This window comes from Camelina sativa, chromosome 19 (genome assembly GCF_030686135.1).
Source record: "Camelina sativa cultivar CO46 ecotype springtype chromosome 19, ASM3068613v1".
NCBI classification, from domain to species: Eukaryota; Viridiplantae; Streptophyta; class Magnoliopsida; order Brassicales; family Brassicaceae; genus Camelina; species Camelina sativa.
The window spans coordinates 1,843,918-1,858,600 of NC_141898.1; the positions used below are offsets into that span (position 1 = coordinate 1,843,918).

Below are 14,683 nucleotides of genomic sequence, written 5' to 3' on the forward strand. Positions count from 1 at the left end.
ACAAACGGCAAGCTGTTTCGGACATTCTTCATAAAACTGTGTGCAGTTTTGTGTTCAGGTCAGGTCCCCCCACCACCACCCCATTGAGATATCCAAATCTAAAAGTTTGAATTGACGTATAAAGTTACTTTGGCTTGCTCTAAAAGATTTTTCTCTGACTTGACAATCCAAGAGAACTTTGATGTTCTTTCAAGCAAGAGTGCTAAGTTGTACACACTTTTTTTTTAATCATAATAAACTTGGCAAAACCATCTCATGTCACGGGTTGATGTTACAACAACAGGCTTCAAGGAGAAGTTTTGAACAACATTATTGGACTACCCAAACAGTCAGTTTACAGACAATTTTTCTTATGAACAGGAGCAACTACGACGACTTTTGTTTGAATTTAAGTGGAAAACTCTAACAAGTAACAACACCATATATAACAAAATAATGTCATTCTAATGTGAAAACTTCAGCAGTCCTAGACGGCTAAGAGAATAGGCCAAACCAAGGAAAATAATTGAAACGTGAAAACTTTAACAACCATGACTTACTCATTCACAATTCAAGAATCTTCACGTACAAACCCATGTCACTCTAGATTCCTTGATAAATTGCTCTTTATACCTGCAAGGAGCTGTTGGATAATAACAAAGTGCCAGACTGAGAAGGTATGGCGAGAAACAAAGACATGAAATATCTCTCTAAGGATGAATAATCTATGTTGCTATAAAGATGCAAAGCACATGTTTGATAATTATCTTAAGAGTAACTAACTAAACTAACTACTAGCTTCAGCTCAGGCTATTGTAATATGTTTTGTCCACAAACGAGTAGCGGAAAATCATAATAGAAGAAAGACCATAACCCAAGGGAACCCGTAATGTAGTTAAACTATATATCCATATTCCATTCTAGTGAGGAACAATTGAACATTATGCACCTGAAGAACAAAAACAGAGTATCTAGACAGTTGTTTTCTTGATACAGGACCAAAGCAATCGGCTTTGAACAAGTTTCTTTACAAGTCTCATGTAGTAACTTTGACATATGAAACTGATATATACGAAGAATAAGAGTTCTTCTTGACTGATCAGGTTCCAACATTATACAGGAATATATAATCGAAACCCATAGATTGACAAGAATCAACAGTTCCTTTTATAACCTTTAGTTAGCACTCAAGTGAAAGAAAAGAACTCTCAAAACTCTTCTCCTCTACTCGTTCTTCCAAGCGTACAGAATCAATGAAAAGCCAAAACTTTGAGATTTCGAGCTCACGGGTACCTGTGTGAAAGACCATGTCTTTTCAACTGGTTGAGTAGTCCTGAACATAAATACAGCATTTCCTGCCACTGATGGTAACCCAAAGAACCAACTGTGGACATCCCAAAGAACTTCCACAGAGATCCTATTGACAATAATCGTATCATTGCCACGGAACTTCCAATGAAGCCGATTCACCTGCATCAAAATCTTCCCATCGACACGAACAATGAGGCAAGGATCACTCATACTGGTGTCACATTCGATCACAAGATCATGCGTTTTGCCATCATCTGAAAACTGAGCTTTCGTTGCGAACGTCCTCTTGCCAAAAACATGCTCTTTCTTAGCAATAAAGACAGCACCTAATGATGAAGAAGAAGAAGGTGCAGCATTGGTCTTCTTGAAAGCTTCTTTCCTCATATCACCAAGAAGAAGAGCCATTTCTTTGTCCACAACAACGCCAACATAGAAACCACCTAAAGGTTCAGGGCTGGATCCGAATTTAGCGGAAGAGAGATCCCAGAAGACATCAATATTACAGGAATAAGCCTCTAGATTCTTGGAACCTTTCCATTTGGTGAAGAGCCAGGGCTTAATCTCGACTTTACAAAGACTTCGGTTGCAAGAATCATCAACTCCCACGGTAAGACACTGACCCATGAGATTCTTAGTCCATGAGACAGTGATTAGGCAAGTCCTACCTCGGATGCGGCAACGGTAGATACAAATGACAAGATTCTGAGCATTTCTTCCGGCGCTCGAAATCGAAGAGGAAGAAGAATCCGCAATCTGAACGCCATTTTCACCAGAGCAAGATGGAAAATCTCTCATTTTTCTTACAGAGTTCACAATTCTCTTGGGAATTTCAACAAACACTTTGTGTTCTAAACTACGCAATTCAAAAGGCAGCGAATTTAACTTCAGATTAGTAGTATAAAAAAGGAAGTGTTTATAGAATTTGACCTGAAAGTGATGAGCTTTACATCATCAAAATTCAAAAGAAAGAGAAACCCAAACTCAAAAAAAAGCATTGAAATTTGGAAAATGTCAGCTAAGATTTGATCTGGGTTTTATCAAATCGATCCAGTATCCATCAAATCCAAGGAGAGAATAATGAAGTGTTAAAAAAGAAAAGCCTAAGACTCCGGGAGGGATTAAATCATGAATGAAGAAGAAGAAGAAGGAAGGCGAATTCGCCAAAATAGGAGAATGTGTAAGTTAGTAGTCAAAACAAAGACTTATACAGACAAAAAGGAGACTTTGTTTGTTTTCACGTTAAATTAAATTAATAACCCGATTATTTTTGTGTGGCAATGTACCAAATACGAATTTAATTTCCAATGATAACGACTGTAAAGAATAAATTTCAGACACACAAAAAAAAAAAAAAAAAACTTATCTATTCATTTTTTTAACTTTTGGGTCGGAAACAAACACTTATCTCAATTTATTAATTACAACAACACACAAAATATTTTTTGTGCTTGAAGTTAAATTAATTTTTTTTTTGAAGTGTATTAAATTTGGTCTCATTATTACTCTTATTATAGTGGGATTAGATAATAAATAAATTTGGGGTAAGCAAATGCAAGCCTGGAAGAAATGGTTAACACGTGTGATAGTCCATGACAAGCAGGCATGCATTTAATGTGGCCAGGACTGAGCCCATGCTGTTGTGTTATATTCTACTCTCCTGGGCTTTTCACGCCGATGGTTTTTAATTTTAGGGTATCATTTGATTGTCAACTAATAAATATGAATTTTTAGTACGATAATCAATCAATCCATATGACTTTTTTTCATTCGATTGTGAACTAATAAATATAGGTGGGTGAAGCATTTGATTGAATATATGTGGTTTAAAGCAGGGAGCACTTACCAAATAATAGCCATGCAATTTACCAATTTGATCATAAACTGTTCATTATTGTTTTTTGTCTTCGGATATATGATTTGCTCCTTTTGTTTTAGTTTGTGTGGCAATGCTACTACTGCGAACAAAAAAGTCTTCGAATAATAAATTAACAATATGGTTTTCCATTACGTTTCAAATTTTAGATTTGGACCAGCCTGTATCAATCTAGGAGGTCCCAGTTTAACATTATTTTCTTGCCATCTGATTTTTTTTATTTATTATTATTGTAGTTTCATTTTCGTTATTAATATTATCGTTTTTGCTGTTATCTGTTTATTTCTTATCGATTTTAAAATTAAATCATCCATCTCCCAACCTACTTTGAATTTGTTTGTTTTTCTCTCATGAAATAGCTAGATAGATATGTTTTCTTAGATAAATTTTTGGATATTTTATGGGGTCAATATTTCTTAAGATCTTTGTGTTTTAAACTATATGGTAAAGGGTACAAAACTAAATGGAAGAAGAAGCCAAAAACTACAAAATAGTAGATCGTATGCCAAACAATAATATTTTCTTTTTGAGTTCCTTTCACTGTTATAACTTGTATTTATTTTGTTCTTTAAAAAAAAGTATAAAATCTGTAACAAACCCAAAAAGAAATTAAGTTGATATGTTGCCCAAAAAATATTGTTGGGCTTCAGCCTTTTTAATAGACCAGCACATGATGTATTAAGTTAGCCGATATTTATAGTTAGCAAACACTCCTAACCTCTTTGGGCGGCTAACCAAACAATCCTTATGACTCTCAGGTTAAACTTTTCTTCTCGAACATAGGTAACGGATTATGGATCGTTGATACAATTTTCGTTTCAGTTTAAATTAAATTAAAACATATCATCGTTTTTTTTTTTGGTTCTAAATGCATTTAGACTCACTAAATTTTTTTAATCAACTAAAATGCTCGATTTTGAGGTTTAGGATTGGCTTTTTGTTTCGATATATTTTTGATTATATCACAAAATACAAATGTTAAGCCCACTAAAACACAGTGGTTGTTAGTGTTACACCACCACAGAGTTTATGCGGAGAGAAAGCAACATACATCATCACAAACAAGTTTCAAGTATCGTCATCGCTCTCATATTAGTCATCATGAGTGGTAGGTTTACTTCTTCGTTCTTCCTCTTTCATTTAAGGAAATAATAAACAAAAGTTGTCCTTTTTTTTTTTTTCTTTTCTTCTTTTGTTCTTCTTGTGAATAAACAACAGAGCGATAGATCAGTTTGCTCTTATCTGAGTTGATTGGCCATGGCTTCTTCTATCGTTTTCGCTGCAACTCCGGTTACTGGGTTTCTCTCTGTTCCTCCTTTGAAGTCTCGGAGATTTCTTCATGTTTGTTCTTCACTCGACGCCGATGTTTCCGACATGAGTGTTAACGGTAATTATCCAAACAAAAAAATTGAATCTTTACTGTCTCCTCTGCACTAGGCTGATTCCTTTGGATGTTTTGGGATTTCTTATGGGAAATTCTGATAAATTGACATGTATTTAGGATTAAAGGGCTTAGCTTTATGCCACTATCAACCCCAATTTTGAAGATGATGAGGTTTCGATTCTCATCCAATCTATGATTTAGATGATGAATTCTGAATTCTGAACTCTTAAGGTTTAGATGAAAAGATAAACTCTTGTGGCTCTCTATGCTTAAGGCAAACCAATAGTGTTGGAAATGGAGAGTTAGGTCTAGAGTCAAGACTTTAACAATCAGTCCAAGATGCTCTTCTGTTTATATAATCAGTTTAGTTAATCCATGGGAGTTAGTAGCGGTTGAAGAATCAAATGACATCTGAAAAAACTCACTGAAAGTCAAGTTTTTATTGGTTGTTTCATCTTGATAGGAAAAGTCAAGTCAAGTTCTTCTGATGATGTTCTGGCATATTGTAAAGTTTAGTCCTCTCTTACGTTTAAATGAACTGGATATAAATGCAGCTCCAAAAGGGCTCTTTCCTCCAGAGCCTGTTCAGTACAAGGGACCAAAGCTGAAAGTAGCTATCATAGGAGCTGGACTTGCAGGCATGTCAACTGCTGTAGAGCTTTTGGATCAGGGTCATGAGGTGTTTACTCCGCTACTTTTAGCTGTTTACCTTTGATTTGGTTACATAAAGGAGTAATCTTTGTTATTGTTTCAGGTGGATATTTATGATTCTAGGACATTCATTGGTGGCAAAGTGGGTTCTTTTGTAGATAGACGTGGGAACCATATCGAAATGGGACTTCATGTTTTCTTTGGATGCTACAACAATCTCTTCCGCTTGATGAAAAAGGTTTTGGTTTTCCAAAGCTTCCACTTCGAGTTTGCTTGATGGTTTAAACTCATTCTCATGTAAGGTTTTTTTGTAATGTAGGTGGGTGCTGATCAAAACCTTCTTGTCAAAGACCATACTCATACATTTATAAACAAAGACGGCACAATTGGAGGTATGGTTTCAGTTCATTATTCTCTTGTTATGATCGCCTCTGTGATTTTATTGTACTGAGATGGGCATATAAAATTTGTAGAGCTTGATTTTCGGTTTCCTGTTGGAGCTCCAATTCATGGTATTCGCGCATTTTTGGTCACAAATCAACTCAAGGTATAAGTTAAACTTTAAAACTGATTCCAGTAGAGACATCTGAATCCATGGATACATGTCATTTGATGTCAATGCACTTTTCCGCCGTGGAAAATGGCCAACCGCTTATTAACCGCTTCTTCTTTTGACCGAACAGCCCTATGATAAACTAAGGAATTCACTGGCCCTTGCATTAAGCCCGGTTGTTAAAGCTCTTGTTAACCCCGACGGAGCAATGAGAGACATTCGCAACCTTGACAGCGTAAAAGAATGATAGATAACCTCTTTCTTCTCATTTATACAACTATTTTTGTTCTCTGAAATTTTCTGAGATACTTTTTGCAGATAAGTTTCTCGGATTGGTTCATGTCAAAAGGTGGGACACGGGCAAGTATCCAAAGAATGTGGGATCCTGTTGCTTACGCACTCGGTTTCATAGACTGCGATAACATGAGTGCACGATGCATGCTTACCATATTCTCATTATTCGCCACCAAAACAGAAGCTTCTTTGTTGCGTATGCTCAAGGGCTCGCCTGATGTTTACTTGAGTGGTCCTATCAAACAATATATCACAGATAGAGGTGGCAGGTTCGTGCCTCTTCTTATCTAACAATACCTGATTCTTGCATTTATTATCTCATTGGCTGATCAGGTATTTATAACCTTGCCTTCAAACAGAATCCATCTACGGTGGGGTTGCAGAGAAATACTTTATGATAAATCAGCAGATGGAGAAACTTATGTCACTGGACTAGCAATTTCTAAGGTGAAGCTCTAGGCATAGGATTTTAGCGGACTGCGAAAATTCCATATAATACATTCTGAAATTTTGTTGCTTGAGGAAAAGCTTGAAACTTTGTTATGAAAGTTGATGACTTTGATAAGTTTGTCTTATAGGCTACGAACAAGAAGATTGTGAAAGCTGATGTGTATGTTGCAGCATGTGATGTGCCGGGAATCAAAAGGTTACTTCCAAAAGAATGGAGGGAATCTCGGTTTTTCAACGATATATATGAACTCGAGGGTGTACCTGTTGTTACTGTACAGCTCAGATACAATGGTTGGGTCACAGAGTTGCAAGACATTGAACTTGCCAGGTTTTTTTCCGAGAACCAAATGTTGTGAGTTAATAATGATATGATGGATTGATTTTCGTGTGGATTTTTAAGTCTTCGTTTTGCGTTGCTGAAAATTATAGGCAGTTGAAACGAGCTGTTGGTATAGATAACCTTCTCTACACTCCTGATGCTGATTTCTCGTGCTTTGCGGATCTTGCACTTGCTTCGCCTGCAGATTACTACATCGAGGGACAAGGCACTTTGCTTCAGTAAGAAAGAATAACCTCTATCTTTTTCTTGTCTACAAAAATAGCCTGTGCAGATCTCTCAGTGTCTTGAAAACTGAATTCTGTTTCGTAGGTGCGTTCTAACACCGGGAGATCCGTACATGCGAATGTCGAACGATAAGATCATAGAGAAAGTAGCGATGCAGGTAAAGAACATGGCTAAGTTCTCCAAACTCTAGATTGTTTTTGTCAGGTTGGTTGTGATTCACAAATTTTTTGTTCAGGTCACTGAGTTGTTTCCATCGTCACGGAGCCTAGAAGTCACTTGGTCATCGGTTGTAAAAATCGCTCAGTCTCTGTACCGTGAAGCACCCGGAAAAGATCCATTCAGACCCGATCAGAAGACTCCCATAAAGAATTTCTTCCTTGCTGGTTCATACACAAAGCAGGTAACCTTTACACTTCACAAGTAATCAGGCAGATCCACTATAGTCACAAATGCAAAGAAAGATTTGCCTCCAGATTCGTCTGAGAAATCCGAAAAATCAATGAGCATTTTGCTACTGGACTTGTCGCAGGATTACATAGATAGCATGGAAGGAGCGACATTATCAGGGAGACAAGCCTCGTCATACATCTGTGACGCAGGTGAAGAACTAGCAGAGCTAAACAAGAAGCTTTCTTCTTCTGCAAGTGCTGTTCCTGATGAGCTAAGTTTCGTCTAATGATGGAAAACGTTTGAAAACTAGTTCCCATGGCTAATTGATGAAAGATTTGAGAGACTGTGGGGGTACATGAAGAAGAAATCATATGTAGTAACCCTTCTTTATATCGTGTTCATAAGAGAAGCATTTGTATTATGACACAAATCTTTTGAAAACAAACATTCTTACAAAGTTACAACATTCGAAACAAGAGAGAACACAAAGGTTACACATTGGAACACAACAACAGAGGCAAAGATTTTCACCTTTAAGCTTCTTCTTCGATGGCTTTCTTTGCAGTTTCGAGGTCTTCGTCAAGGAAAATGTCCCAATGGCCATCCCAAGTGATAAAGAACTCAGTGTCTTCATGATACTTGACTCGGTGAACATCACCTGCCGGAGTGAATAGGTAATCGGCGTCAACGAGATCAGCTCTCTCCTTCTTGCTTAGATTCCACACAGTCTTCTTCCCCTTGATGACTAAAAGGTCATGGCCGAATGTGTGGTGATGCGCTGGTTCTACACTCCCCGCTTTGAACCTTACAATCGCCGACGTAGGCGTCTCTCTCATGATCTTCATCGAGCCTCCAGGCATGATGTCCACTGGAGTGAACTCTCTATTCTTGGCCAAGCAACAAATCGCGCAAGACGCGGTTGTTTCATCGACCTTTACGGTTGTTGAGTCTCTGGCGGTTGGTTTCCCGATGCGAGCCATCTCGGAGAGAGAATTGTCGAGGAAAGAAGAGATCTCTGAGCTCCACGGCTCGGATCCTGATGCAGGACAGGGGGATTTGAAAGGAGTTTTGATCCAAACGTCGAAGATTTCCACGGCGGTTTCCGGCGATGTTTTAATGCCGGAGAGTGCGAGGACGTTGCAATTGCTGATCGATCGAGCGTTCACGGCGTCTTCTACAGAGAGACACGTGGCGGCATAAACTCCCGGGAACTTGTTGGCGAACATCGCGACTCCGACGCCGGTGCCGCAGCAGACCAAACCGCGAACTTCGGAAGACGATGAAGCGGAGACGCGGCGACCGACTTCAGATCCGGCGGAGTAGTACGAAGAAACGCCGGTATCTTCCACGTCTATGCCGAGAGAACGGAGGTGAGATACCATCGCTTCCTTGAGGCTCGCTCCAAATTCGTCAGCTCCGGCGATGATTTTCAACGGTGAAGCGGCGGTGGAAGTGGAAGTAGTAGTAGCTCCGGCCATCTTTGCAGAACTTGGAAACCATAACCAGTGTGTGACAGAGAGTGACTAGAAGATTTTTTCAAGATTATCTTAAAACGGGAAATTCGAAGAAGAAAAAAAAGAGACATAATGTTATAATTTCACCCCTAAAGTTATTTTAATAGAGAAAAGACTCTCAGATGAGGTACTTTAAATCAATAAATCAAAGTTTAGGGTACATTTGTTTTTATTTTCTAAATTCTAGGGTACAATTTAATAAATCCTACAAAATCCTTTAATAAAAAAATAGGGGGCGGTGTTGAGAATTGCCGGCGACGAGAATTGTACCCTCACTCTCGGCTAAGTGAAATATGGCGGGAGTAGCTTGCCAGATATCTATAAGCTCGTCGTCATCGACCTTGAGGGTGAGTCAATCTATGGCGATTTGTGAATCCTCGGCTTATTTTGGTTCTATGTCAATTCTTGGATCATCGGGTTATGCAGAGGGTTGGTCATACTCATCATCGGCCACGATGCTTCTCTGGTTCGCCGGAGAAGAAAGCGCCGGCTGTTTTGAAGTGGGCAGTTGGTGGAGTCACTGAATTGCTCCGGCTATTCTCAGTAGCTTCGTCTTCGTCATCCACCCTTACAAATAAGGATAGGTAACTCTCAAAAGCTTTCAATTAGGGTTTCTTGATCCCCCTCTGTGCTCTCTTCAAGTTTGATTTAATTTGGCTACAGATCAAAGTCTGAGATCGTTGCTCGAGATGTCGACGATGTGATGGGGATTTTGAGATCAGATTATGGAACTGCCTATTTCGTCACAGGTAATATAATCTCAACATAAGCTTAAACTCATGAAGCTTTTCCATTTCACAGACTAAGCTTTGTTGCACATTTGTGAAATTGGAAACAGGTATCTTTACTTCTGCAATGTACTCTGATGATTGCATCTTCGAGGATCCCACTATCAGCTTCCAGGGTGAAGAATTACATATTCCTTCTCTGTTCAGTTAGTGTTTAAGAATCTGATCTTCATGCTCTCTGTTTTTTTTGTTTGTCAAGCTTGTAAGATCAGCTATCAGATCCTAAATTTTTGATGTGAGAATTAAAGTAAATCTCTTTTTTGCAGGTACAGAGTTGTATGAACGCAACTTGAGATTACTGGTTCCCTTCCTCGAAGATGCGTCCATTGTACTGCAACATATGGAGAAGGTATATAACCTTTTGTTAGATCCTAGTCCCAGATGTTTTATGAACTCAAGAGTGTGTATTTGTTCCCTTTAATTACAGAGTGAGTCGTCTCAAAGAAACTATATACTAGCGACATGGAAGCTAAGGTATTCTGATGAACTTTTGTATACACATTGGGAAACTTGTGTGCCATCTTACTGCTCTTTTAATCTTGAACTGTGTTCAGGACTTACCTGAAACTTCCATGGAGACCATTGATATCAATAAACGGGAAAACGGTCTATGATCTGGATAGAGACTTCAAAGTATGAAGGGACTGAAACTTTCTGCTATTTTCGATTATAAGTTTATTTTCGTACTTAGTCACTTGAAAACATATGGACTAATCCAGACACTGGTTTTTGTACAAGATTGTGAGGCATGTGGAGAGCTGGAATGTCTCTGCCCTTGAAGCGATTGGACAAATATTCACCGTTAACTCTTTTCCTTCCAGTGGTTGAAGAGTCTAATCACTAAGATAATCGAACAAAGAAAAAGGCATTGCCGCACGTAACTTAAGAAAAGAAAAAAAACAGTCAAAACCATCTAAAACTTAAAAGTGTTCAGGGGTTAAACCCTAGTCACATGATGGTGCAAGGTTGAGGGTTATCATCGCTGAAAATGTTCCAAAGAGAGTCGTGTGGTGGAAAGCCCAATTTTTCGTAGTAATCAAAGGGATAAGGAGCAGGCGGCTTCCTCGTCGCTACCTTCGGCTCCTCGTACTTTACCATCAACCTGGGTTTCTCACCTGGTGCTAACCATCCCGGCGGTCCCATCCTTGGCGGCAACGTGAAGGCTGGCATCTGCATCGCATTCGGTGGTGCAGCATACCCGAAACCTCTAAAAGTGTCACCTCCCGCTGGACAAGTTTCCGCTGCGTTGGTGGCAGTGGTGGGTGCGGGCTCAGAGGCTGGTTTCTCTTGGCCCTTTTTCTTTGCGTAACGCTTAAGCAATGAACGGAATTTGGTCGGAACCGTAGTTGGATCACGCTCGTAGGCGAGAAGTTGTGGACTTTGACCAATTTTTTCGACGGTTTTGATGAGAAGTGACGGTTGTGCGGTGCCAGAGACCAAAATAAGACCCTTCACCGGGTCTATGATAATGGCCTTAACTCCTTCAACTTTTCGTAGAAGCTTCTTGATCCGAGAAGGCAAGTCTTCAGAACACTCGAAATTCATCTTTAATATACAAATCGGAAAGTCAAGATCCATATTGCTTTCAATACTTAGAAACAACTATAGTCTTCTTTTGTCACGAAAGGGAGAGCGAAAAGGATCCTACTGCAATTCCCTAGCTAGTATAGATCGATCGATATTGAAAACGTAAACAAACCAATTGAGTTTTATAGTTTTGGACGCTTATCACACGAATTTATATCTTAGTCTAGGTTGTGTGTATCGTGCGTGATTTTATACATTAGAAGTCAATGGCAGATTTCATTTGATACGATTATGGAAGGAAAATATATATATATATATATTCCTTTTTTTTTTTGACAATTAAAAAAAAAATATATATATATATTCCTTATTTTTGATATCATATATGTATATTTGTGATATTAAAATCTATAGTTTTCCCTTAAAGTCAACGACTGATTCAATATTATGGAAACCATATTTTTTTATATTATTAGAGAGGCTCCAATATCATATAGAAATGTAATATATATATATATATATATATATATAAATTTATTTTTCATTTTTAAATCCTTGCCAAATAAATGGTCAAAGTTAAATTTTGAAATAAGGTCATAGTAGCAAATAGATGGAATGACCGAAATTTTTTAAGAGATTGTTTAGAAAGTTTTTTAAAATCTTCATGTTTTGTTTTTTCTAATCTTGTAAAATTTTGTAAAATCCTCCCAAACTCCTCTCCGCTGTCCCAGAAGACCCACGTTCATTATTTCATTTTTTACAAAAGAACAACAAAAAGTCAATCACAATCTCTCTATTTGATGAGAGTATTTACATGACTTTTCTTATGAAAAAAATAATATAGAATCATAAACCAATAACATAATAGTTGAATTCATTAACAATCCAAAATTCTTTTGTTTTACTACATAAAACGTTTAATGATTTTATAACACTTTTAATCCAATAAAACTAAATTTATGAAAATTTTAGATAATTTTTCACAAATCTACAATTAATAACACCAAATTTTAAGAGAGTTTTAAAAAGTTTTGATTGAATAGCAACATCTTTTACATATAACTTTTAAAGTCATTAAGAGTCTATTTAACTCTCAAACCAATAACTCCCTTAATCTTTTTGGTTTGGTAACTCAACTCAACCTTCTATTGTTAGAACGAACATACATTAAATCATGTGTAATATAAAGTCATCGTTGTGTTTTTCAATCAACATCATCAATAGAACCCCCCCAAAAAAAAAGATAGTGAAAAATTATTTACAGAGAAAAAACAACATACAAAAAAAAATGAAGAGATTTTTCATAGCGTTTCTTCTTGTGCTCGTATTCTTCTTCGCTGGTAAATAATCCTCTCGTTATACACGTATATTCGACATGCAATTTTGCATGTATTAATTCGTATATATTTTTATGTTACACTTCTAAAAAATAATATTCAAGAAGTTATAATTTTCATATAGTATAAGTTTTGATGGGTAAGTTGTTTTTTTCGATTAAATATGAAAATAATTAAATTTGCAGAGATGAAAAGAGGGGATGGATTTAAGATACCAGTAGTACCAGAACCAACAGGAAAATGGTGTGGATACTCATTGCCGATGAAACCATGCAACGACGAAGATTGCGCTAAACGATGTATTAAGGATAACACGCATGGCTGGCTCATGGCTACCGGCATGTGCACTTCTATCCCTAGTCTAAAGGATTGTTACTGTATCCATCAGTGTCCTTAACCTTTCTTTTAGCATCCACAATGTTTTTCTTTTCTTGCATTTTCCTCTTCCAATATGACATACTGTAACCACAATACCCAAATGACAAAAAAAAAAAACATTTTCCAATTACCAAAAAAGTACGTAATTTTAACTGGGCTTACTAGGCCCAGTTTATCCGGACAAATCAAACCGTTGCCTGAAGCCTAACCGAATAAAACGTAAACTAACTAATCATGTTTGGGTTTGATCTATTATTTATACTTCTCTGACTTTATAGTTTTGTTGTTCCAAGGTTCTTTTCTTGACCAATGATTCGATTGAGTTGAGTGTATTCCTTTCTCAGTTTCTTTCATATAATTTACTTTTTTTTTTTTTTTTGGACAACCTATTTCATATAATTTACAAGATTTTAAAATGACAATGAAATCGACAAAGTTTAAACTGAGTCCAGGCTTCTAGATGTATTGGATATTTCTACACTTGAGAGACTTTGACTATTTAGATTGGACATTTATATATTTTGTATGTGAAGTTTTTGATTTTTACTTTTTTTTTTTACAGAGGAAGAAACGACGCAAAATGGCAAAACTAATAAGAAATCCAATAAATAAATAAAATACATCCGCAACCAATAAAAATATAAAATCGATCGTAATTTGTATTGATTATTAATCAAATTCTATTTATTGTTAATAAATATTGAATTTATTTGCTTTTACATCATCAATCGATAAATATATCGCTCGCGCGCCACCTACTAATTATGTCCAAGCCTTTCCAATCAATAATACTAATCACCATTATTTATGTTTTTGTCAGCTAATCTTTTAATATTTTTGACAGATTACAAACATAGTTGGATCCATATTATGCATAATTAGTTTAATAATATTCGTTAAGCGACAACGATGCAAATATTGTCAGTATCTTAACAAATAGTACTATTCAAAAAAAAAACTAAATTTTGTTTTACTAGTAAGTAATTAATTGAGGTTAGGTGTTTGTGAACTTCTGATTGCTTTTGGGATTACCTTACTGAATCCGTACGGGCAACCACGGAATCTACAGCAAAGTAGTCAAACAAGGTCCGATTTAAATAATTAAATTAAAATATATCCCTTAATTAGTTATTTTTATACGTATTACCAATATTGCTAAAGTTAGGTACGTTTAACTAGTTTAGGTGTTTAAACAGATAATTTACTGTTGAATAAAATTTGATATTCGCAGTTACTTGCATATAAAGAAAATTGTTACCAATCAAACAAAAACTTTATGATAAAGTTTCATGGTGTGCACAAGGAAAAGGCCAAATGGATAAGATTTGTGGTTGGTTTGATCCATTATCACAACCAAGTCTTATTTGCTTTTTTTTTTCCTCATTTAAAAGGCTATGATGATCGTGCATGTCTTTGTATTCACCCACATGCACATGTGTGTTCTTCATCTAATATTAGATTGCCCCCATCAATCTTTATATTTCACAAAAATTATTAGAATTTTTTTTATCAAATATTTATATAGTGAGCTTTTTTGCAGTGATAAGTAGTCTAATGGTGGAAACATTCATCAAAGGTTATGTAGTCTAATGGTGGAAGGTATATCGAGAAATAATTATCCAATGCTATTTTATAGTTTACAATTAATCACACGCACGACAAATTGTTCTGAAGATACATTCATATTCC

The 14,683-nt window shown here is 36.6% G+C and overlaps 5 protein-coding genes across 7 annotated transcripts; 2 read left to right on the top strand and 3 right to left on the bottom strand.

The window, feature by feature from the left end:
• Nucleotides 1-947: 947 nt before the first annotated feature.
• LOC104764117 (uncharacterized) lies at nucleotides 948-2,511 on the bottom strand. The gene has a single exon (XM_010487569.3). It carries the CDS (start codon nucleotides 2,083-2,085, stop codon nucleotides 1,204-1,206), a length of 882 nt encoding a protein of 293 aa, XP_010485871.1. The 5' UTR covers nucleotides 2,086-2,511; the 3' UTR covers nucleotides 948-1,203.
• A 1,378-nt stretch (nucleotides 2,512-3,889) lies between these two features.
• Nucleotides 3,890-7,923, top strand: LOC104764122 (zeta-carotene desaturase, chloroplastic/chromoplastic). 2 transcript variants are annotated; one of them, XM_087503021.1, is made up of 15 exons: nucleotides 3,890-3,946; nucleotides 4,172-4,271; nucleotides 4,382-4,550; nucleotides 5,102-5,226; nucleotides 5,302-5,436; nucleotides 5,518-5,590; nucleotides 5,672-5,745; nucleotides 5,882-5,986; nucleotides 6,070-6,314; nucleotides 6,405-6,492; nucleotides 6,624-6,823; nucleotides 6,925-7,053; nucleotides 7,145-7,217; nucleotides 7,296-7,460; nucleotides 7,590-7,923. In XM_087503021.1, the coding sequence occupies exons 3-15, from the start codon at nucleotides 4,421-4,423 to the stop codon at nucleotides 7,734-7,736; spliced, it is 1,689 nt and encodes a 562-aa protein (XP_087359147.1). In that variant the 5' UTR covers nucleotides 3,890-3,946; nucleotides 4,172-4,271; nucleotides 4,382-4,420; the 3' UTR covers nucleotides 7,737-7,923. The 2 variants fall into 2 exon arrangements, with proteins under 2 accessions (XP_087359147.1, XP_019096950.1); XM_019241405.2 differs by lacking the exon at nucleotides 3,890-3,946 and having other exon boundaries at nucleotides 3,957-4,271.
• LOC104764120 (DNA damage-repair/toleration protein DRT102) lies at nucleotides 7,823-8,928 on the bottom strand. The gene has a single exon (XM_010487573.3). It carries the CDS (start codon nucleotides 8,926-8,928, stop codon nucleotides 7,984-7,986), a length of 945 nt encoding a protein of 314 aa, XP_010485875.1. The 3' UTR covers nucleotides 7,823-7,983.
• A 201-nt stretch (nucleotides 8,929-9,129) lies between these two features.
• Nucleotides 9,130-10,703, top strand: LOC104764119 (uncharacterized). Of its 2 annotated transcripts, none has more exons than XM_010487571.3 (8): nucleotides 9,130-9,311; nucleotides 9,391-9,548; nucleotides 9,628-9,713; nucleotides 9,803-9,898; nucleotides 10,019-10,101; nucleotides 10,180-10,226; nucleotides 10,307-10,385; nucleotides 10,491-10,703. In XM_010487571.3, exons 1-8 carry the CDS (start codon nucleotides 9,258-9,260, stop codon nucleotides 10,578-10,580), a joined length of 693 nt encoding a protein of 230 aa, XP_010485873.1. In that variant the 5' UTR covers nucleotides 9,130-9,257; the 3' UTR covers nucleotides 10,581-10,703. The 2 variants fall into 2 exon arrangements, with proteins under 2 accessions (XP_010485873.1, XP_010485874.1); XM_010487572.3 differs by having other exon boundaries at nucleotides 9,803-9,868.
• On the bottom strand, nucleotides 10,701-11,603 carry LOC104764118 (heavy metal-associated isoprenylated plant protein 42-like). Its single transcript, XM_010487570.3, has one exon. The coding sequence runs from the start codon at nucleotides 11,328-11,330 to the stop codon at nucleotides 10,701-10,703; it is 630 nt and encodes a 209-aa protein (XP_010485872.1). The 5' UTR covers nucleotides 11,331-11,603.
• Nucleotides 11,604-14,683: the final 3,080 nt, after the last annotated feature.